Below are 22,109 nucleotides of genomic sequence, written 5' to 3'. Positions count from 1 at the left end.
ATACACTGGTCAGTGTGAGGGAGTGAGGTACACTGGTCAGTGTGAGGGAGTGAGGTACACTGGTCAGTGTGAGGGAGTGAGATACACTGGTCAGTGTGAGGGAGTGAGATACACTGGTCAGTGTGAGGGAGTGAGGTACACTGGTCAGTGTGAGGGAGTGAGATACACTGGTCAGTGTGAGGGAGTGAGGTACACTGGTCAGTGTGAGGGAGTGAGGTACACTGGTCAGTGTGAGGGAGTGAGGTACACTGGTCAGTGTGAGGGAGTGAGGTACACTGGTCAGTGTGAGGGAGTGAGGTACACTGGTCAATGTGAGGGAGTGAGGTACACTGGTCAGTGTGAGGGAGTGAGGTACACTGGTCAGTGTGAGGGAGTGAGGTACACTGGTCAGTATGAGGGAGTGAGGTACACTGGTCAATGTGAGGGAGTGAGGTACACTGGTCAGTGTGAGGGAGTGAGGTACACTGGTCAGTGTGAGGGAGTGAGGTACACTGGTCAGTGTGAGGGAGTGAGGTACACTGGTCAGTGTGAGGGAGTGAGATACACTGGTCAGTGTGAGGGGTGAGATACACTGGTCAGTGTGAGGGAGTGAGGTACACTGGTCAGTGTGAGGGAGTGAGATACACTGGTCAGTGTGAGGGAGTGAGGTACACTGGTCAGTGTGAGGGAGTGAGGTACACTGGTCAGTGTGAGGGGTGAGATACACTGGTCAGTGTGAGGGAGTGAGGTACACTGGTCAGTGTGAGGGAGTGAGGTACACTGGTCAGTGTGAGGGAGTGAGGTACACTGGTCAGTGTGAGGGAGTGAGGTACACTGGTCAGTATGAGGGAGTGAGGTACACTGGTCAGTGTGAGGGAGTGAGGTACACTGGTCAGTGTGAGGGAGTGAGATACACTGGTCAGTGTGAGGGAGTGAGGTACACTGGTCAGTGTGAGGGAGTGAGGTACACTGGTCAGTATGAGGGAGTGAGGTACACTGGTCAGTGTGAGGGAGTGAGGTACACTGGTCAGTGTGAGGGAGTGAGGTACACTGGTCAGTGTGAGGGAGTGAGGTACACTGGTCAGTGTGAGGGAGTGAGGTACACTGGTCGGTATGAGGGAGTGAGGTACACTGGTCAGTGTGAGGGAGTGAGGTACACTGGTCAGTGTGAGGGAGTGAGATACACTGGTCAGTGTGAGGGAGTGAGGTACACTGGTCAGTATGAGGGAGTGAGGTACACTGGTCAGTGTGAGGGAGTGAGGTACACTGGTCAGTGTGAGATACACTTGGGAATAGCTGAGGAAGGATTGAGACAGCAATGTTAAAATTATATGAGCCATGATGAGGGCCGTAAAGGTTCACTCCTGGTTTTACCTTCGCCTCCTCCTCTTTTTCCTCTTGAACATTTCATCTTTAATGGCATTGATGCTTCCCTCGGGTTTGTGGTTGGATATTATCAGCTCTTGTTTGTGAAGTCCCTCACGGTCTCCCCCCAGTTTACTCTGTTTCACGTGCGGCACCGACTCTCTCGTTGCTACATTCCTTTTCAGGGCACTCGGTTGTTTTTGAACTGGTTCATTTTCGTCGTCAGACTCCTCAACTGCACTCTCCTCCTCATTCTCTGCTTCCTCATCAGCGGACTCTTCCTCAGAATCACTCCCACCCCCAGAAGCATTCATTCTGTGAGATGTAGAGATTGGTTGAAAGGGAGTTAGGAAAGCATCCTCTGTTTCAGATTGACTGACAACAAAAATAATTTAGCTGGCTGGCATAGTGGCTTGGTTGGGCCTGTTAACGCTGTCATTGTTCAAATTCAGTCGGGATATAGCAGCCTGCCCCATGTGCCGACTCCTCAATTGGAGACATTTGTGGAACAGTGATATCAGGACGGCGTGTCATGTTGGGGGAGATTTACAGAGCTCCAACTTGTCCTCAGCTGGTATCTTTTCAACTTCTCACAAAGTCCTTTCAAAAGTTTCAAGAATTATATCATTGAGTTTTCCAAACCCACATGCTCCACCAACTAGGACAAGATCAGTGGGCAGATAGGCAGATCACCATTTGCAGGTTTCCCTCAAAATCACACACCATCCTGACTTTCAATGATACTCATGTTCCCGCTCCATCTGTCGCTGGGTCAAAATCCTGGAATTCCCTCCCTGGGTGTACCTACATCACATGGACTGCAGCAGCTCAGGAAGATGGATCACCCCCACCTTCTCAAGGGACAATTAAGGATGTGCAATAAATGCTGGCCTAGCCAGCAAAGCCAACATTGATAAAATAGGACAGGAGGAGGCCTTTCGAGCCTGCTCTGCCATTCATTATGATCATGGCTGATCATCCAACTCAATAGCCTAATCCTGCTTTCCTCCCAAATCCTTCGATCTCTTTCGCCCTAAGTGCTATATCTAACTGCTTCTTGAAAACATACAATGTTTGGACTCAACTACTTCCTGTGGTAACGAATTCCACAGGTTCACCACTCTCTGGGTGAAGACTTTTCTCCTCATTTCTGTCCTAAATGGTCTACCCCGTATCCTCAGACTGTGACCCCTGGTTCTGGATACACCATCGGGAAAATCCTTCCTGCATCAATCCTGTCCAGTCCTGTTTGAATTTTATCAGTTTCTATGAGATCCCCCCTCATTCTTCTGAACTCCAGTGAATACAATCCTAATCGATTCAATCTTTCCTCATACGTCAGTCCCGCCATCCCAGGAATCAGTCTGGTAAACCTTCGCTGCACTCCCTCCAGAGCAAGAACAACCTTCCTCAGATAAGGAGACCAAAACTGCTCACAATACTGCAGGTGTGGCCTCACCAAGGCCCTGTATAATTGCAGCAACAAATCCCTGCTCCAGTACTCAAATCCTCTTGTTATGAATGGCAGCATGCCATTTGCCTTCTTTACCGCCTGCTGTACTTGCATGTTTACCTTCAGTGACTGGAGTACGAGGACACCCAGGTCTCGTTGCACATTCCCCTCTCCTTAATCATGGCCATTCAGATAATAGTCTGCCTTCTTGCTTTTGCTACCAAAGTGGATAACGTCACATTTATCCAAATTATACTGCATCTGCCATTCATTTGTCCACTCACTCAACTTGTCCAAATCACACTGAAGGATCTCTGCATGATTGAACCCAATCTCATAGCACGCAGGTACTACCACATCAGTACTTACTGGAGATATAGTATCACAGCTTACTGGATAAACAGCATCTTTATACAGTATCACAGCTCCCAGGGTCCCTTTGGGCTGTTGATACTTGAATTCATCACTGCCAGGCTCCCCCTTCAAATTAATATAGAGTGAGGAGGGACAGCATCAGATGTTCTATGGTGATCTGTGTGATTACCATCATTCACCATCTAGACTCTAAACATTTGGGCAATTCATTGGCGGGGGGGAGCAAGGTGAGATAGCAAAACCCAGCAAAAAGGAATGGGGGGCAGCAGTGAAGGAGGGTGGGGGGGGGGGGGGGGGGGGGGGGGGGGTAGAGAAGAAAAAAAGGGAGCCAGAAGGGGGAGGAAATAAGAGAACAAAAACGGGAGGAGAGCACAGGGGAAGACAACAGTGGCAGCAACCACAGCACGGCGAGAGAATGCGATGAACAATGGGAAGGAGAAACGAGCAATGGCCGAGATGCCGAGGCAACTGCACAAAATAATCTAAAAAGCATTAGAGGCGTTCCACCCCAGTTAGATGATCTGTAAAAAGGAGGGAATAGAAGAGAGGGGAGGAAAGATCCCCCCCTTCCAGTTATATTTCCGAGATCCTATGTGTTTTGTTTTGCGAGGTATATTTATAATTTGTACAAAACCCAATCAAAAACATTTTTAAAAATCTTTATTATTGTCACATGTAGGCTTACATTAACACTGCAACAAAGTTACTGTGAAAATTCCCTAGACGCCACATTCCGGCGCCTGTTCGGGGACACTGAGGGAGAATTCAGAATGTCCAATTCACCTAACAGCACGTCTTTCGGGACTTGTGGGAAGAAACTGGAGCACCCGGAGCAAACCCACACAGACACGGGGAGAACGTGCAGACTCCGCACAGACAGTGACCCAAGCTGGGAAGCGAACCTGGATCCCTGGCGCTGTGAAGCAACAGTGCTAATCACTGTGCTACCGTGCCCTTATCAATCCCATTAAGGAACTCACCTACCTTTTGCACTTCCAATGAAGGATCTTTCCTCTTGCTCCTGATAAGTTAATCTGTCTTTTCCCCTTTCCGATCTGCGACAGAGATTTGGAGCATTTTGTTTCAAACTTGTATCTTCCGTTCGTGTTGTGATGTTTCTGCAGCAGCCAGAACAACTTGATAAAAAACAACACAGATAGATGGATGCTATAGTGGGGACACTCAGCTTCCTACTCCCTCTAACTCAACTAAAATCTTTTAACAAGGACTGCATCCAAAACAATAACTTTTGCCGCTCTCACCACAGACTAATTGACCTCTGTCTATTTCCAGCAATTTCAAACCTCACATGAACATTGGCAGTTCTTTTTAACATTGTATTTGCGATCACAAGGCCACTGTGACTTGAGTAAGAAACAGGAGCAGGAACAGCCCATATGGTCCCTCGAGCCTTCTTCATCATTCAATAAGATCAACTTCAGCTTCCTGCACTAACCCCATAGCCCTCCATTCCTTTAGTATCCAAAAAATTGATCAATCTCAGCCTTGAAAATACTCAATGTGCAGCACTCTGAGAAAGACAATTCCAGAAATTCACACCCTTCTGAATCTTAGAATCATCATAGAATTTACAGTGCAGGAGGCCATTCGACCCATCAAGTCTACGCTGGCCCCCGAGAGAGTACCCTACCTAAGCCCACACCTCCACCATATCCCAGTAACCCCACCTAACGTTTGGACACTATGGGGCAATTTATCACGGCCAATCCACCTAACCCGCACATCTTTGGACTGTGGGAGGAAACCGGAGCACTTGGAGGAAACCCACGCAGACACGTGGAGAGCGTGCATACTCCGCACAGACAGTGACTCAAGTCGGGAATCGAACCTGGGACCCTGGTGCTGTGAAGCAACAGTGCTAACCACTGTGCTACCGCGAATGAAGACATTTATTCTCATCTCAGACCCCTTATGAGACTATGCCACCAAGGATTTGAGCTCCACTGGCAAGGCTAGCATTTATTGCCCATCCCTAATTGCTCTCAAAATCTTGCCATTTCAGAGGTCATTTAAGAGTCAACCACATTGCCATTGGTCTGGAGTTACATGTAGACCAGACCAGGTAAGGGCAGCAGATTTTCGCCCCAAAAAATGAGTGAACTTTACGACAATCTGATAGTTTCATTGTCAGTATCACTGAAACTAGCTTTCCATTCCAGATTTAAATAATTAATTCAATCTAAATTCCCCAGTTGCAGTGAAGGGATTTGAACTCCTACAGCATTACTCCAGCCCTCGGAACGACACCAGTAACATTGTCCCTCTGCAGCACAGTGGTTAGCACTGCTGCCTCACAGCATGGGAGGACCCGGGTTCAATTCCAGCCTCGGGTGACTGTCTATGTGGAGTTTCCACATTCGCTCCGTGTCTGCATGGGTTTCCTCCGGGTGCTCCGGTTTCCTCCCACAGTCCAAAAATGTTAGGTGGATTAGCCAGGATAAACTGCCCCTTAGTGTCCAAAGATGTGCAGGTTAGGTGGGGTTACAGGGATAGGGCGGGGGAGTGGGCCTACGTAAGGTGCTCTTTCAGAGGGTCGGTGCAGACTCGATGGGCAGAAGGGCCTCCTTCGTCACTGTAGGAACTCTATGCTAATGTTCACTTGACCAAAGCACCAGCAATTTGGATTTACTAATGGCTGTTGTTCAGGAGCTCTATTATGAGTGTCGTCTCAGCAGGAGGTTCTACCAGCATGATGCATCAGTGATCGACAGGATGTGCGCTCATGCCCATACCCCCCAGAGAGTGGCACTCTGATTTGGTAAAGACAATCGTCAAAGATAAATACAACAGACTAAGAAGAGTAAATCATGGATGAATTCTCCAAGCTTCTATCACACAAACTTCTAGTTACGGTTTACAGAGGGCTGTTTACATAAGGTTTTGAGCAGGACACAAGATTCTATTGATTTTCTATTGTTTTTCTAAAAACTATTGAGTTCTGGGGGAAGGATAGCTATGCACATTTAAACCTCAGCAAAATCATACTATGGAGAATAATTCAAACTAATGCATTTCTAAAACACTGTTAACATGATAGAACATTCCAAGGCACTTTATGGGAGGGTTAGCAGGCAATCATTTTGATACCAAACCAAAGGCTGGAATGGTTGTGATCCTTTAATGTTTCTATGCTATTTCCTACAACGAAGAATAGTTGAGGTGAGTTCCCCTTTCAAACTACTCCCTTGGTAAAGACATTTCTCCCAAATTTCTAATTGGCTTTTAAGTCACTATCTTCTGTTTACAGCCCTACGTCTCCGAGTGCCTCACAAGTAGAAATATTTCTCTATCGATCCCACAGAGTCCTATCCTAATTGCAAAGATCTGAGCCTTCCCTTTTCTGGAGGAAACAGAGCCTGTTCCACCTTTCGTCACAGCTATAACCTCCTAGTTCTTTATCTTTCTACAAATGAATTAGGAGCAAGAGTAGGCCATTCGGTCCCTCGGACCTGCTCCGTCATTCAATGAGATCATCTGATGGCGACTTCAACCCCATTCCAGCCTACCCCAGAATGGTTACAGCCAGTTGGGTCCATCATGTTTGTGCTCTCTCTCTCTGCAAAAGCAACTCATCTGGTCCCACTCCCAACCCCTCCTTTTCTTGTAGCCTTTCAAATTTCTCTTTTGAAGGCCTTGATTGAATCTGTCCTCAGGACAGTGCATTCCAGACCCTAAACAATCACTGTGTAAAAGACACTTTGCTCATGGCGCTGTTACTTCTTTTCCCAACTTAAATGGGTGTTCTCTGGTTGCCAATCTTTGCACCAACGGGAACTAATTCTCCTCTCGGTTTAGACCCCTCAAGATTTGAACAACCCTAGCAAATCTCCTCCTAGTCTTGTCTTCTCCAAGAACCAGCCCCAACTTCTCCAATCTATCCACGTAACTGAAATTCCTCATCTTTGGAACCATTTCTGTGCCCTCTCGAATGCCCTTACATCTTTATTAAAAGTGCAGTGTCCAGAACTGGACACAATTTCGAGCTGAAGCTGATCCAGTGATTTATAGAGATTAATCATACCTTCCTGTCTCTTTACTTATGAGCCTTATGAACAACTCTCCCTGCCACCGTCAATGACTGGTCACATAAATACCCAGGTCACTCTGCAGCCCTTTACAACTGTACCCTTTATATCTCCTCGGTCCTTTTGACTAAAGTAAATCACCTGGGCTGGTTTAGCACAGGGCTAAATCGCTGGCTTTGAAAGCAGACCAAGGCAGGCCAGCCGCACGGTTCAATTCCCGTACCAGCCTCCCCGAACAGGCACCGGAATGTGGCGACTAGGGGCTTTTCACAGTAACTTCATTTGAAGCCTACTTGTGACAATAAGTGAATTTGATTTCAGTTCATTTCATTCTCTAAATTTCACCTGTCCACCCATTCCACTGGATCAAGTTTGCTTGTCACTCGCCTCCACACAGTTCACAATAGCTCTGAGTTTCGTATCATCCGCAAATTGCGAAGTGGTGTTTTCCAATTCTACCTGTGCCCCCAGAGCGGGAAATGAACCCCAGAACCTGGGCGGCTGCTTTAACCTGGTTCGCCAGCTCTGATTGAGAGTAATCCAGAATCGGAACGTCAGCTCCCTTCTCCCGCGATGATTTGTTTTTATCCGGATGTTTTAATGGGTAAGCGGCGGTTAGCACTGCTGCCTCACGGCGGCGAGGTCCCAGGTTCGACCCCGGCCCCGGGTCACTGTCCGTGTGGACTTTGCACATTCTCCCCGTGTCTGCGTGGGTCTCACCCCCACAACCCAAAGATGTGCAGGGTAGGTGGATTGGCCACGCTAAATTGCCCCTTAATTGGGAAAAAAAGAATTGGGTACTTTATATTACAAATACAACGGTAGGGGATCCTGTACCCCCGCCCCCTATGATCCAATACAACAACAACTTGCATTTGTATAGCACCAACAACACAGACTCCAGGGGGGTCCGGAACAATCATGCATTGGTCAATGCGGGTTTACTGGATTTAACTAACCCGGCTGACCAGTTTAACTAGGCTAACCAGTTTAACCGGCACAGGGTGTGGGCGGGCCGGCCCGTTGCTAAGGCCGCCTCCCGTTGCGAGGGGACAGCAGCGGGCCGGACAGGCCGAGCGGAGCGGTGGGGAAAGGTCGCGGTGGGCCCCGGCTCCCCGCACCGAGCGGCGCCCGACGGGTAGATCCTTGCCCCCCGCTCTCTCCCCGCTGCCCCGGCCTCCTACCTCACGCACTCACCTGGCGCCCGCCCGCCCGGCCAGGCAGCGCACAGGGCTCTGGCGGCATTGTCACCATGACAACCTGCTGTCCGCGCTGATTGGTTGGGGGCCCAGCCCTCCCATTGGCCGGCCGACTCGCGTGATGCTGATTGGCCGCATAGTGACATCCGGTCGCCGATTATTGGCTGTAAGTCACTCGGTCGGCACCCATTGGCTGGGAGGAGGCCACTCGTGCGCTGATTGGCTGAAGAGACCGCGATTCGATTGGCCGGTGGAATCTTTATTTCTCATTGGCTGGCCGGCGACAAACCAGGATAATAATAACGGGGGGATTGGAATATTTTTTATTGAATGGTCTTTGTTCAGCTTTTATTCGGGATTTGCCGCCTCGCTTTCCCACAGGAGCGGGCGGTTCAGGTGGAGGGCGGGCAGCCTCCGGGAACCATGGAAACGGGCCGTGGGTTGGCGCTGACGTCAAAGCAAGATGGCGGCGCCCAGGGAGGAGGACCCGGATGGGGGCCCGGCCTTGCCCTGGGCCCAGGCCCCGGTCTTCAGCTACTCGGAGCGGGACCTGATCCGGAGCGGGGTCCGCTGGGGGGGCGCCGCGGGCTCGCGCTTCGACGCGGCACTGCGCTCGGCCTGGGACCAGCGGATGTCCGCCGGCTGCTTCCGCTACCGCCTGCCCAGCGCCGGGCTGCCCAGCCGCCGGCTGCCGGGCCCGCGGCGCTTCCTGGCGCAGCTCAACCCGCAGCGGGCCACCGAGCGGCGGCCGCCGCAGGACATCCGCAGCCTGCGGCAGCCCTTCGAGCCCGAGCGCTTCAACTTCACCCGCATCCCGGCGCGGGAGGTGGTGTTCCGGCTCCGCCGGGAGGCCGGGGCTGAGGCCGGGGCTGAGGCCCAGGCTGAGGCCGTGCTGGTCATCAATGTCAGCCCCCTGGAGCGGGGCCACGTCCTGCTGCTGCCCGAGGCGGCCCGCGGCCTGCCCCAGCTGCTGACCCGCGAGGCCGCGATGCGGGCCCTGGAGCTGCTCTTCCTGAGCGCGGACCCCGGCCTGCGGCTCGGCTTCAACAGCCTGGGCGCCGCGGCCTCGGTCAACCACCTGCACCTGCACGCCTACTACCTGGGCCAGAGCCTGGGGCTGGAGTCGGCGCCCAGCCGCCCGCTGCTGGCGCCCCCCGCGGCCGGAGGCCGCCGCTTCCTCCCCGTCCACCTGCTGAGCGAGCCGCCCGGCCGCGGCCTGCTCCTCTACACGGACGGCGGCGACCTGGCGCGGGCCGCCCTCACCCTGCACGCCCTGTGCGCGCTGCTGCTGCGCCGCTCGCTGGCCCACAACCTCTTCCTGTGCCGGGGCTGCCCGCCCGGCCTGCCGCCCGCCCGGCCCGCCTGCCGCCTCGGCGTCCGCGCCGTCCTCTGGCCCCGCGCCGCCCGCTTCGGCCCCAAGCCGCTCGGCCAGCCCTTCGCCGTGGCTCTGTGCGAGCTGGCCGGCCACCTGCCCGTCTACAACCCCCAGGACTACCGCAGCCTGACCGAGGCCCGGGTGCTGGACGCCCTCGGCTCCCACCTATTGCCCGAGGAGCAATTCTCCCAACTCCTGGAGGAAGTCAGCCAGATGCTGAAGGAGTAAAATCGCAGCTCGTTGCATCGGATCTTTCTCTAACGCTGTTTCTCCCTCCGCAATGTGCATAATAATCTTTATTATTGTCACAAATAGGCTTGCATTAACACTGCAATGAAGTTACTGTGCAAATATCCAGAGGCTCTCCTCGCTAATCCATTATTGACCTGACTACTTTGCAGAGATCCTGCGACCTCTTGGCCCAGCATCCAACATGATCCATTTGTTGGTCTGATTTGAAGCTAGAATACATCACTTTGTCCGAGGTGCATTTTAAATCTAAAATGAATCACTATCAGTCCAAAGAGGTAGCACACTGGTTAGCACTGCTGCTTCACAGCGCCAGGGACTCCGCTCCAATTCCCGGCTTGGGTCACTCTCTGTGCGGAGTCTGCGTGGGTTTTCTCCGGGCGCTCCGGTTTCGTCCCACAAGTCCCGAAAGACGTGCTGTTAGGTGAATTGGACAGTCTAAATTCTCCCTCATTATACCCGAACAGGCGCTGGAGTATGGCGACTAGGGGCTTTTCACAGTAACTTCATTGCAGTGTTAATGTAAGCCTACTTGTGCCAATAATAAAGATTATTATTGTGTACAACTTGGGTGGATCGGCCATGCTAAGTTGCTTTTCATGTCCAAGAGAAAAGCTTCGCTGGGGTTACGGTATTGGGGTGTGGGCCTGGCTGGGGTGCTACTTCATGGGGGTGGAGGATTGATGAGCTGAATGGCCTCCTTCTGTACTGCAGGGGTTCTATGGCCATTCATTTGTTGTCTAAGATGCATTTGAAGCTGGAATAGATCACGTTTTCGAGGTGCAATTTAAATCTAAAAGAAATCACTATTCATTTGTTTATGGTGCATTTTAAATCTGTAATAAATCACTATTACAGTCCAAAGTGGGGTTACGGTGATAGGGTCTGTGTGGGGTGCTCCTTCGGGGAGGGGGGTGGGTGTGGGCTTGATGGACCGAATGGCCTCCTTCTGTACTGTATGGATTCCACGATTCTATGACCATTCATTTGTTCTCCAAGATGCATTTTAAATCACTGTTGGTTTGGGACGCACAGTGACACTGCTACCTCACCAGAGCCAGGAACCCGGCTTCAATTCCGGTCTCGGGTGAGAGTGTGGAGTTTGCACTTTCTCCCCGTGTCTGCATGGGTTTCCTCCCACAGTCCAAAGATGTGCAGGTTAGGTGGATTGGCCATGCTAAACTGTCCCTATTTGGGGTGACGAGGATGGTGTGTGGTCTGCACCTCGGTAGGGTGCTGTTTCAGAGGGCCGGTACAGACCTGATTGGCTGAATGGCCACCTTCTGAACTGTAGGGATTCTATGATGTATAAGGTGCATTTTAAATCTAAAATGAATCTATTCATTTGATGACTACGGTGCATGTCTAGTCTGGAAATGAAAACTGCTCCTTCAGTGTTCCAAAGAAGAGTCTTATTGGAATGCACTTTCTCCCACAGTTGCTGCCCAGATCTGCTGAGTTTTTCCAGCACTTTTTGATTTTATTTCAGATCTCCAGCATCCACAGTAGTTTGCCTTTGTAGAAAAACGTAGACTGGATTGGAAAATTGATCAGGTGCTCACTAAAACAAGAGTAAACCGTAAAAGTCTATTTACACCTCATCCAACGCGGTGTAATTTCTTCAGATATTTGACTAACAGCATAAAAAGTAGAAACTTCAGGTCAATTCGTCAAAAATAAGTATCTGAAAGACAATTAAAATATCCAAGGAAGACTTTGATCAAGCCCATCTTGGCTATCGCCTAATAATGAACAGCTTTAAAAGGCAGCAATTGTTACATTGTCTTCTCATTTGCACCAATCTTGCACAGATGCTATTCTCACCAGCTCTGGACATAGCCAGACGGCAACGTCACACTTAAATACTATAGCTGACGGAAATGTGAAATAGAAGCAGAAGATACCGAAAACATTCAGCATCTGCCAAGAGAAATAAATCTGGAACCTCAACTCTGTTAACAGCAAGAACAGACTATATGTCCCCATGAGTCTGCTCCATCATTCAATATGATCATGTCTCAAATCCACTTTCTCACTGTTCTTTTGATTCCCTGAATGACCAAAATCTGACGATCTCAGCCTTAAATATATTCAACAATGGAGCATCGCCAACCCTCTGGGGTAGAGAAATCCAAAGAATCACAACCCTTGAGTGACGGGATCTCGGTCCTAAATGGCCCCTCGTCCTGGGACTGTTGCCTCGTGTTCTAGATATCCCAGCAAGGGCAAAATAACCTCCTTTTGAAGCCCCTTCAGAATCCTGAGATCACCTCTCGTTCTTCTTGACTCCTGAATATAGATGCACAAACACTCCCAAGACCTGCCAAATATTTCCAGTATTTTCTGTTTTTATTTCAGGTAGTTCAGCATCCATGATATTTTGCTCCCGACCCTTTCATCCTGTTTCTCACTCCATTGATGTGCCAACCTCCTTCTGGACTATGGGGAAAGTAGCAAAATACTGGCTGGACCCTTTGTGATTACGTTTATTTTGAATGTTTTGGGTTTAAGCTCAAGTGTGCCATTTTCTTTAAATGATCAAGACATATGTGGTGCTTCGGTGGCTAAATGCTTACCAAGGACAGAAATCGTGAAGGACCTCTTAGTTTTTCATCTAATCTATTGACCTCTTTTGGAAAAGACAAGCATGTGGACATCTGATGGGTGGAGGCTGGATGAGCTCAGCATTACGGTGATCCTGCTCCCCATCGTTGAACAGCCTCGCGATATGATTTAAGCTCCTGCTTGAGTGGTCAGTTGTGAGTGAAGCACAGCCTGAAGTTGAGAAACCGATTCCCAGCATGAATCAGTGTGGAGGGAAAGAGGGAATTCTGTGTTCGAGAAGATGAGCACTATGCTCCACCTGTTGAGGCTTCCCTATGTATAATAACTTTTTGCCGTGACTCTAAAAAAGCGAGGTACACTGAGTGACATTTGGATCTTGTTTGGAAAATTGTGCTTCAACATCGATGTTACAAACTGTTTTCAGAAGAGATGAATCGTTCCGATCTTCCACAGAGGAAGGAAGGCTCGTGTTAACTTTGTTTTCAAAATGTGACTCTAAACTATTGCGCAATCTGTTGAATCACTGATTTCTGTTTGGTGTCACATTAAGTTTTTGCAACGTGAGAAAACAACAATGATGGACAATTAGAAAGAAAATTCCTGTCCGATGGTGTTCGGATGTGGAATACATTCCACCAGCGGGACCTTGAAAGCAAGACCTGCTTTTCCACGGTGCGCTTCGCCACCTCAGGACATCGCGGAGCATTTTACAGCAGATGAAGTACTTTTAAATTGTGGGCATTGTTGCAATGTAGGAAACGCAGCTGCCACTTTTCACAGCGGAGATGCCCAGAAACAACACTCCGCTATTGGTCTGCTCGTCCGTTGTGATATTTACTGCATGTTCAATAATAGCTCAGGAGATTTGGGAGATCGCTCCTGCTCGTCTTCAACAGTGGGTGTGGACAGTTTTACCCCCACCTGAGAAAAGACCTGGTTTAAAGTCTAACCTGAAAGACCAAAGAATCTACCGCAACATTGACCAGGAAACTGGATGAATACTTGAAAAATATTGAAGGAATCAAAATGTAGTCGGACTGGGTACCTTCAATCGCACTTTTCTGTATGATGTTCTAAAATTTATGTGAAATTAAATGAACTGATGTTTACTGCTACAATTGCTTATTATATAGTTAGAGTTTATAAAACTGAGTGAATGGGCAGCATGGTGGCGCAGTGGGTTAGCATTGCTGCCTCATGACGCCGAGGTCCCAGGTTCGATCCCGGCTCTGGGTCACTGTCCGTGTGGAGTTTGCACATTCTCCCCGTGTCTGCGTGGGTTTCGCCCCCACAACCCAAAGATTTTATAGAAAATACAGCACAGAACAGGCCCTTCGGCCCACGATGTTGTGCCGAACCTTTGTCCTATATTAATTAATCATAGATTATCATTGAATTTACAGTGCAGAAGGAGGCCATTCGGCCCCCCGAGTCTGCACCAGCTCTTGGAAAGAGCACCCTACCCAAACTCAACACCTCCACCCAACACCAAGGGCAATTTGGACATAAAGGGCAATTTATCATTGGCCAATTCACCTAACCCGCACATCTTTGGACTGTGGGAGGAAACCGGAGCACCCGGAGGAAACCCACGCAGACACGGGGAGGACGTGCAGACTCCGCACAGACAATGACCCAAGCCGGAATCGAACCTGGGACCATGGATCTGTGAAGCAATTGTGCTATCCACAATGCTACCGTGCTGCCCTTAAGAACAAATAAATCTACACTATATCATTTTCCCGTAATCCATGTACCTATCCAACAGCTGCTTGAAGGTCCCTAATGTTTCCGACTCAACTACTTCCACAGGCAGTGCATTCCATGCCCCCACTACTCTCTGGGTAAAGAACCTACCTCTGATATCCCTCCTATATCTTCCACCTTTCACCTTAAATTTATGTCCCCTTGTAATGGTGTGTTCCACCTGGGGAAAAAGTCTCTGACTGTCTACTCTATCTATTCCCCTGATCATCTTGTAAACCTCTATCAAGTCGCCCCTCATCCTTCTCTGCTCTAATGAGAAAAGGCCTAGCACCCTCAACCTTTCCTCGTAAGACCTACTCTCCATTCCAGGCAACATCCTGGTAAATCTTCTTTGCGCCTTTTCCAGAGCTTCCACATCCTTCCTAAAATGAGGCGACCAGAACTGTACACAGTACTCCAAATGTGGCCGTACCAAAGTTTTGTACAGCTGCATCATCACCTCACGGCTCTTAAATTCAATCCCTCTGTTAATGAACGCGAGCACACCATAGGCCTTCTTCACAGCTCTATCCACTTGAGTGGCAACTTTCAAAGATGTATGAACATAGACCCCAAGGTCTCTCTGCTCCTCCACAATGCCAAGAACTCTACCGTTAACCCTGTATTCCGCATTCATATTTGTCCTTCCAAAATGGACAACCTCACACTTTTCAGGGTTAAACTCCATCTGCCACTTCTCAGCCCAGCTCTGCATCCTATCTATGTCTCTTTGCAGCCGACAACAGCCCTCCTCACTATCCACAACTCCACCAATCTTCGTATCGTCTGCAAATTTACTGACCCACCCTTCAATTCCCTCATCCAAGTCATTAATGAAAATCACAAACAGCAGAGGACCCAGAACTGATCCATGCGGTACACCACTGGTAACTGGGATCCAGGCTGAATATTTGCCATCCACCACCACTCTCTGACTTCTATCGGTTAGCCAGTTCGTTATCCAACTGGCCAAATTTCCCACTATCCCATGCCTCCTTACTTTCTGCAGAAGCCTACCATGGGGAACTTTATCAAATGCCTTACTAAAATCCATGTACACTACATCCACTGCTTTACCTTCATCCACATGCTTGGTCACCTCCTCAAAGAATTCAATAACATTTGTAAGGCAAGACCTACCCCTCAAATCCGTGCTGACTATCCCTAATCAAGCAGTGTCTTTCCAGATGCTCAGAAATCCTATCCTTCAGTACCCTTTCCATTACTTTGCCTACCACCGAAGTAAGACTAACTGGCCTGTAATTCCCAGGGTTATCCCTAGTTCCTTTTTTGAACAGGGGCACGACATTCGCCACTCTCCAATCCCCTGGTACCACCCCTGTTGACAGTGAGGACGAAAAGATAATTGCCAACGGCTCTGCAATTTCATCTCTTGCTTCCCATAGAATCCTTGGATATATCCCGTCAGGCCCGGGGGACTTGTCTATCCTCAAGTTTTTCAAAATGCCCAACACATCTTCCTTCCTAACAAGTATTTCCTCGAGCTTACCAATCTGTTTCACACTGTCCTCTCCAACAATATCGCTCCTCTCATTTGTAAATACAGAAGAAAAGTACTCATTCAAGACCTCTCCTATCTCTTCAGACTCAATACACAATCTCCCGCTACTGTCCTTGATCGGACCTACCCTCGCTCTAGTCATTCTCATATTTCTCACATATGTGTAAAAGGCCTTGGGGTTTTCCTTGATCCTACCCGCCAAAGATTGTTCATGCCCTCTCTTAGCTCTCCTAATCCCTTTCTTCAGTTCCCTCCTGGCTATCTTGTATCCCTCCAATGCCCTGTCTGAACCTTGTTTCCTCAGCCTTACATAAGTCACCTTTTTCCTCTTAACAAGACATTCAACCTCTCTTGTCAACCATGGTTCCCTCACTCGACCATCTCTTCCCTGCCTGACAGGGACATACATATCAAGGACACGTAGCACCTGTTCCTTGAACAAGTTCCACATTTCACTTGTGTCCTTCCCTGCCAGCCTATGTTCCCAACTTATGCACTTCAATTCTTGTCTGACAACATCGTATTTACCCTTCCCCCAATTGTAAACCTTGCCCTGTTGCACGTACCTATCCCTCTCCATTACTAAAGTGAAAGTCACAGAATTGTGGTCACTATCTCCAAAATGCTCCCCCACTAACAAATCTATCACTTGCCCTGGTTCATTACCCAGTACTAAATCTAATATTGCCCCTCCTCTGGTTGGACAATCTACATACTGTGTTAGAAAAGCTTCCTGGACACACTGCACAAACACCACCCCATCCAAACTATTTGATCTAAAGAGTTTCCACTCAATATTTGGGAAGTTAAAGTCGCCCATGACTACTACCCTATGACTTCTGCACCTTTCCAAAATCTGTTTCCCAATCTGTTCCTCCACATCTCTGCTACTATTGGGGGGCCTATAGAAAACTCCTAACAAGGTGACTGCTCCTTTCCTATTTCTGACTTCAACCCATACTACCTCAATAGGGTGATACTCCTCGAACTGCCTTTCTGCAGCTGTTATACTATCTCTAATTAATAATGCCACTCCCCCCCCACCTCTTTTACCACCCTCCCTAATCTTATTGAAACATCTATACCCAGGGACCTCCAACAACCATTTCTGCCCCTCTTCTATCCAAGTTTCCGTGATGGCCACCACATCGTAGTCCCAAGTACCGATCCATGCCTTAAGTTCACCCACCTTATTCCTGATGCTTCTTGCGTTGAAGTATACACACTTCAACCCATCTCCGTGCCTGCAAATACTCTCCTTTAAGATGTGCAGGCTAGGTGGATTAGCCACACTAAATTGCCCCTTAATTGGAAAAAAATCAATTGGGCACTCTTAAATTTATAATAAATAAAACTGAGAGAATTATATTTACAAAAATGCATACATACATATGAATTAGGAGCGCAAGGTCCTGCACGGGAGACTGATCAAGAAGGTAAGAGCCCATGGGATCCAGGGCAATTTTGCAAATTTCATCCAAAATTGGCTCACTGGCAGGGGGCAGAGAGTGATGGTCAAAGGTTGGTTTTGTGACTGCAAGTCTGTCCAGTGGTGTACTACAGGGATCAGTGGGGGCTATGATCAGTAAGTTCACAGGTGACCTGAAAATTGGTGGCATGGTAAATAGCGAGATTACAGGATGATTTTAGGAGTTTTCTATAGGCCCCCCAATAGTAGCAGAGATGTGGAGGAACAGATTGGGAAACAGATTTTGGAAAGGTGCAGAAGTCACAGGGTAGTAGTTATGGGTGACTTTAACTTCCCAAACATTGAGTGGAAACACTTTTCAATAAAATAGTTTGGATGAGGTGGTATTTGTGCAGTGTGTCCGGGAAGCTTTTCTAACACAGTATGTAGATTGTCCGACCAGAGGAGGGGCAATATTGGATTTAGTACTTGGTAATGAACCAGGGCAAGTGATAGATTTGTTAGTGGGAGAGCATTTTGGAGATAGTGACCACAATTCTGTGACTTTCACTTTAGTAATGGAGAGGGATAGGTGCATGCAACAGGGCAAGGTTTACAATTGGGGGAAGGGTAAATACGATGTTGTCAGACAAGAATTGAAGTGCATAAGTTGGGAACAGGCTGTCAGGGAAGGACACAAGTGAAATGTGGAACTTGTTCAAGGAACAGGTACTACGTGTCCTTGATAAGTATGTCCCTATCAGGCAGGGAAGAGATGTCGAGTGAGGGAACCATGGTTGACAAGAGAGGTTGAATGTCTTGTTAAGAGGAAAAAGGAGACTTATGTAAGGCTGAGGAAACAAGGTTCAGACAGGGCGTTGGAGGGATACAAGATAGCCAGGAGGGAACTGAAGGAAGGGATTAGGAGAGCTAAGAGAGGGCATGAACAATCTTTGGCGGGTAGGATCAAGGAAAACCCCAAGGCCTTTTACACATGTGAGAAATATGAGAATGACTAGAGCGAGGGTAGGTGCGATCAAGGACAGTAGCGGGAGATTGTGTATTGAGTCTGAAGAGATAGAAGAGGTCTTGAACGAGTACTTCTGTATTTACAAATGAGAAGGGCCATATTGTTGGAGAGGACAGTGTGAAACAGACTGGTAAGCTCGAGGAAATACTTGTTAGGAAGGAAGATGTGTTGGGCATTTTGAAAAACCTGAGGATAGACAAGTCCCCCGGGCCTGACGGGATATATCCAAGGATTCTATGGGAAGCAAGAGATGAAATTGCAGAGCCGTTGGCAATGATCTTTTCGTCCTCACTGTCAACAGGGGTGGTACCAGGGGATTGGAGAGTGGCGAATGTCGTGCCCCTGTTCAAAAAAGGAACTAGGGATAACCCTGGGAATTACAGGCCAGTTAGTCTTACTTCGGTGGTAGGCAAAGTCATGGAAAGGGTACTGAAGGATAGGATTTCTGAGCATCTGGAAAGACACTGCTTGATTAGGGATAGTCAGCACGGATTTGTGAGGGGTAGATCTTGCCTTACAAGTCTTATTAAATTCTTTGAGGAGGTGACCAAGCATGTGGATGAAGGTAAAGCAGTGGATGTAGTGTACATGGATTTTAGTAAGGCATTTGATAAGGTTCCCCATGGTAGGCTTCTGCAGAAAGTAAGGAGGCATGGGATAATGGGAAATTTGGCCAGTTGGATAACGAACTGGCTAACCGATAGAAGTCAGAGAGTGGTGGTGGATGGCAAATATTCAGCCTGGATCCCAGTTACCAGTGGCGTACCGCAGGGATCAGTTCTGGGTCCTCTGCTGTTTGTGATTTTCATTAATGACTTGGATGAGGGAGTTGAAGGGTGGGTCAGTAAATTTGCAGACGATACGAAGATTGGTGGAGTTGTGGATAGTGAGGAGAGCTGTTGTCGGCTGCAAAGAGACATAGATAGGATGCAGAGCTGGGCTGAGAGGTGGCAGATGGAGTTTAACCCTGAAAAGTGTGAGGTTGTCCATTTTGGAAGGACAAATATGAATGCGGAATACAGGGTTAACGGTAGAGTTCTTGGCAATGTGGAGGAGCAGAGAGATCTTGGGGTCTATGTTCATACATCTTTGAAAGTTGCCACTCAAGTGGATAGAGCTGTGAAGAAGGCCTATGGTGTGCTAGCGTTCATTAACAGAGGGATTGAATTTAAGAGCCGTGAGGTGATGATGCAGCTGTACAAAACTTTGGTAAGGCCACATTTGGAGTACTGTGTACAGTTCTGGTCGCCTCATTTTAGGAAGGATGTGGAAGCTTTGGAAAAGGTGCAAAGGAGATTTACCAGGATGTTGCCTAGAATGGAGAGTAAGTCTTACGAGGAAAGGTTGAGGGTGCTAGTCCTTTTATCATTAGAACGGAGAAGGATGAGGGGCGACTTGATAGAGGTTTATAAGATGATCAGGGGAATAGATAGAGTAGACAGTCAGAGATTTTCCCCCGTGTGGAACAAACCATTACAAGGGCACGTAAATTTAAGGTGAATGGTGGAAGATATAGGGGGGATGTCAGAGGTAGGTTCTTTACCCAGAGAGTAGTGGGAGCATGGAATGCACTGCCTGTGGAAGTAGTTGAGTCAGAAACATTAGGGACCTTCAAGCAGCTATTGGATAGGTACATGGATTACGGTAAAATAATATAGTGTAGATTTATTTGTTCTTAAGGGCAGCACGGTAGCATTGTGGATAGCACAATTGCTTCACAGCTCCAGGGTCCCAGGTTCGATTCCGGCTTGGGTCACTGTCTGTGCGGAGTCTGCACGTCCTCCCCGTGTCTGCGTGGGTTTGCTCCGGGTGCTCCGGTTTCCTCCCACTGTCCAAAGATGTGCAGGTTAGGTGGATTGGCCATGCTAAATGCCCTTAGTGTCCAAAATTGCCCTTAGTGTTGGGTGGAGATGTTGACTTTGGGTAGAGTGCTCTTTCCAAGAGCCGGTGCAGACTCAATGGGCCGAATGGCCTCCTTATGCTCTGTAAATTCAATGATAATCTATGATTAATATAGGACAAAGGTTCGCCACAACATCGTGGGCCGAAGGGCCTGTTCTGTGCTGTATTTTTCTATGTTCTATGTTCTAACAGGGGCAAATAGAATTTAACCCTGAATAGTGAGGTAATGCATTTGGGAGAACTAGCAAGACAAGGGAATATACAATGAACGGTAGGACCCTAGGAAGTACAGGGGACCAGAGGGACCTTGGAGTGGGTGTCCAAAGATCCCCGAAGACAGCAGCATAGGTAGATAAGGTGGTTAGGAAGACATGGGATACTTTCCTTCATTAGCTGAGACATAGAATATAAGAGCAGGAAGATTATGATGGAGCTGTATAAAACGCTTGTTACATCACAACTAGAGTACTGTGCAGTTCTGATCGCCACGCTATAGGGAGGGTGTGATTGCACTGGAGAGGGTGTAGAGGAGATTCACCAGAATGCTGCCTGGGCTGGAGCTTTTCAATTATGAAGAGAGACTGAATAGGCTGGGATTGTTTTATTTACAGCAGAGAAGGTGGGGTCCTCATCGAGGTGTATAAAATTGAGGGACATAGAATGGATAGATAGGAGGAAACTTTTCCCCTTAATAGAGGGGTCAATCACCAGGGGCATAGATTTAAGGTAAGCAGGAGATTTATAGGGGATTTGATGAAAAACCTATTTGCCCAGAGGGTGGTGGGAATCTCGAACTCGCTGCCTGAAAGGGTGGTAGAGGGGGGAACCCGCATAACATTTAAAAAGCATTTAGCGCGCCATGGTGGCTCAATGGCTAGCACTGCTGCTCAGGGCGCCGAGGACCCGGGTTCTATCCTGGCCCCGGGTCACTGGCCGTGTGGAGTTTGCACATCCTCCCCGTGTCTGCGTGGGTTTCGCTCTCACAACCCAAGGACGTGCAGGCTAGGTGGGTTGGCCACGCTAAATTGCCCCTTAATTGGAAAAAAAGAGAATTTGGTACTCTAAATTTTTTTTAAAAAACATTGAAGAAGTATTAAGCTAAGCACTGGAAATGCCATAGCAGACAAGGATATGGACCGTGCTGGAAAATTGGATGAGAGTAGATAGATACTTGATGGCCGTCACACACACGATGGCCAAAGGGTCTCTTACTGTGCTGTAAAACTCTATGACAGGAGTCGGCCCCTCGAGCCTGCTTCGCCATTCAATAAGATGCTCCAGTCCCATTCCCATCTACACCTGATAACCATTCGCCTCCTTGCTTATCAAGAATCTATCTACCTTAAAGGTATTCAAAAACTCACGACCTTGAGAACAAAAATCTCATCTGTCTTAAATGGGCAACCCCCTTATTTTTAAAGTGACTCCTACTCAGGCCTAATAATACTTCACAAGATAACCACTGTGCAGAATCAGGAACTACAGTTGGCAGTGGCAGCTACCCAAATGAGAATCCTTTTACCAATTGCTGCTCATTAACTTTTCAGTGACATATTTCCAAATAATATGGGCACCGTACTTAGGCGGGTGAGCCGAAGGGTTAGTCAGCCGAGGCTCCTGTTTTTCTTAACAAATGTAAAGTACCCAGTTCATTTTTTTTCCAATTAAGGGGCAATTTAACGTGGCCAATCCACCTACCCTGCACTTCTTTGGGTTGTGGGGGTGCGATCCATGCAGACACGGAGAATATGCAAACCCCACGTGGACAGTGACCCGGGGTTGGGATCAAAGCCGGGTTCTCTGTGCTGTGAAGCAGAAGTGCTAACCGCTGTGCCACTGTGCTGCCGTTGCTGAGGCCCCTGTCACCAGTCATGGCACTATCATGGAACTAGGAT

General features: G+C 48.4%; 2 protein-coding genes across 5 annotated transcripts in view; one reads left to right on the top strand and one right to left on the bottom strand.

Moving 5' to 3' along the window:
• LOC140404332 (tubulin polyglutamylase ttll6-like) overlaps nucleotides 1–8,741 on the bottom strand; it is a 144,193-nt gene extending 135,452 nt beyond the window's left edge. For 3 of the 4 annotated variants that reach the window (XM_072492715.1, XM_072492718.1, XM_072492719.1), the window contains exons 1-3: nucleotides 8,403–8,741; nucleotides 4,153–4,308; nucleotides 1,354–1,659 (exon numbers count right to left, since the gene is read on the bottom strand). In XM_072492715.1, the coding sequence (XP_072348816.1) occupies nucleotides 1,354–1,659; nucleotides 4,153–4,308; nucleotides 8,403–8,563 (623 nt within the window). In that variant the 5' untranslated portion in view covers nucleotides 8,564–8,741. The remainder of the gene's footprint in view (nucleotides 1–1,353; nucleotides 1,660–4,152; nucleotides 4,309–8,402) is intronic. The other variant, XM_072492717.1, reaches the window with a different exon arrangement.
• Nucleotides 8,742–8,757: 16 nt separating this feature from the next.
• Nucleotides 8,758–13,724, top strand: gdpgp1 (GDP-D-glucose phosphorylase 1). The gene has a single exon (XM_072492720.1). It carries the CDS (start codon nucleotides 8,881–8,883, stop codon nucleotides 10,018–10,020), a length of 1,140 nt encoding a protein of 379 aa, XP_072348821.1. The 5' UTR covers nucleotides 8,758–8,880; the 3' UTR covers nucleotides 10,021–13,724.
• The last annotated feature ends 8,385 nt before the right edge of the window (nucleotides 13,725–22,109 follow it).

This window comes from Scyliorhinus torazame, chromosome 30 (assembly GCF_047496885.1).
Source record: "Scyliorhinus torazame isolate Kashiwa2021f chromosome 30, sScyTor2.1, whole genome shotgun sequence".
In the NCBI taxonomy this organism is placed as follows: domain Eukaryota; kingdom Metazoa; phylum Chordata; class Chondrichthyes; order Carcharhiniformes; family Scyliorhinidae; genus Scyliorhinus; species Scyliorhinus torazame.
The sequence above is the reverse complement of the archived record's forward strand: the minus strand, read 5'-3'. Positions and strand labels throughout refer to the sequence as shown.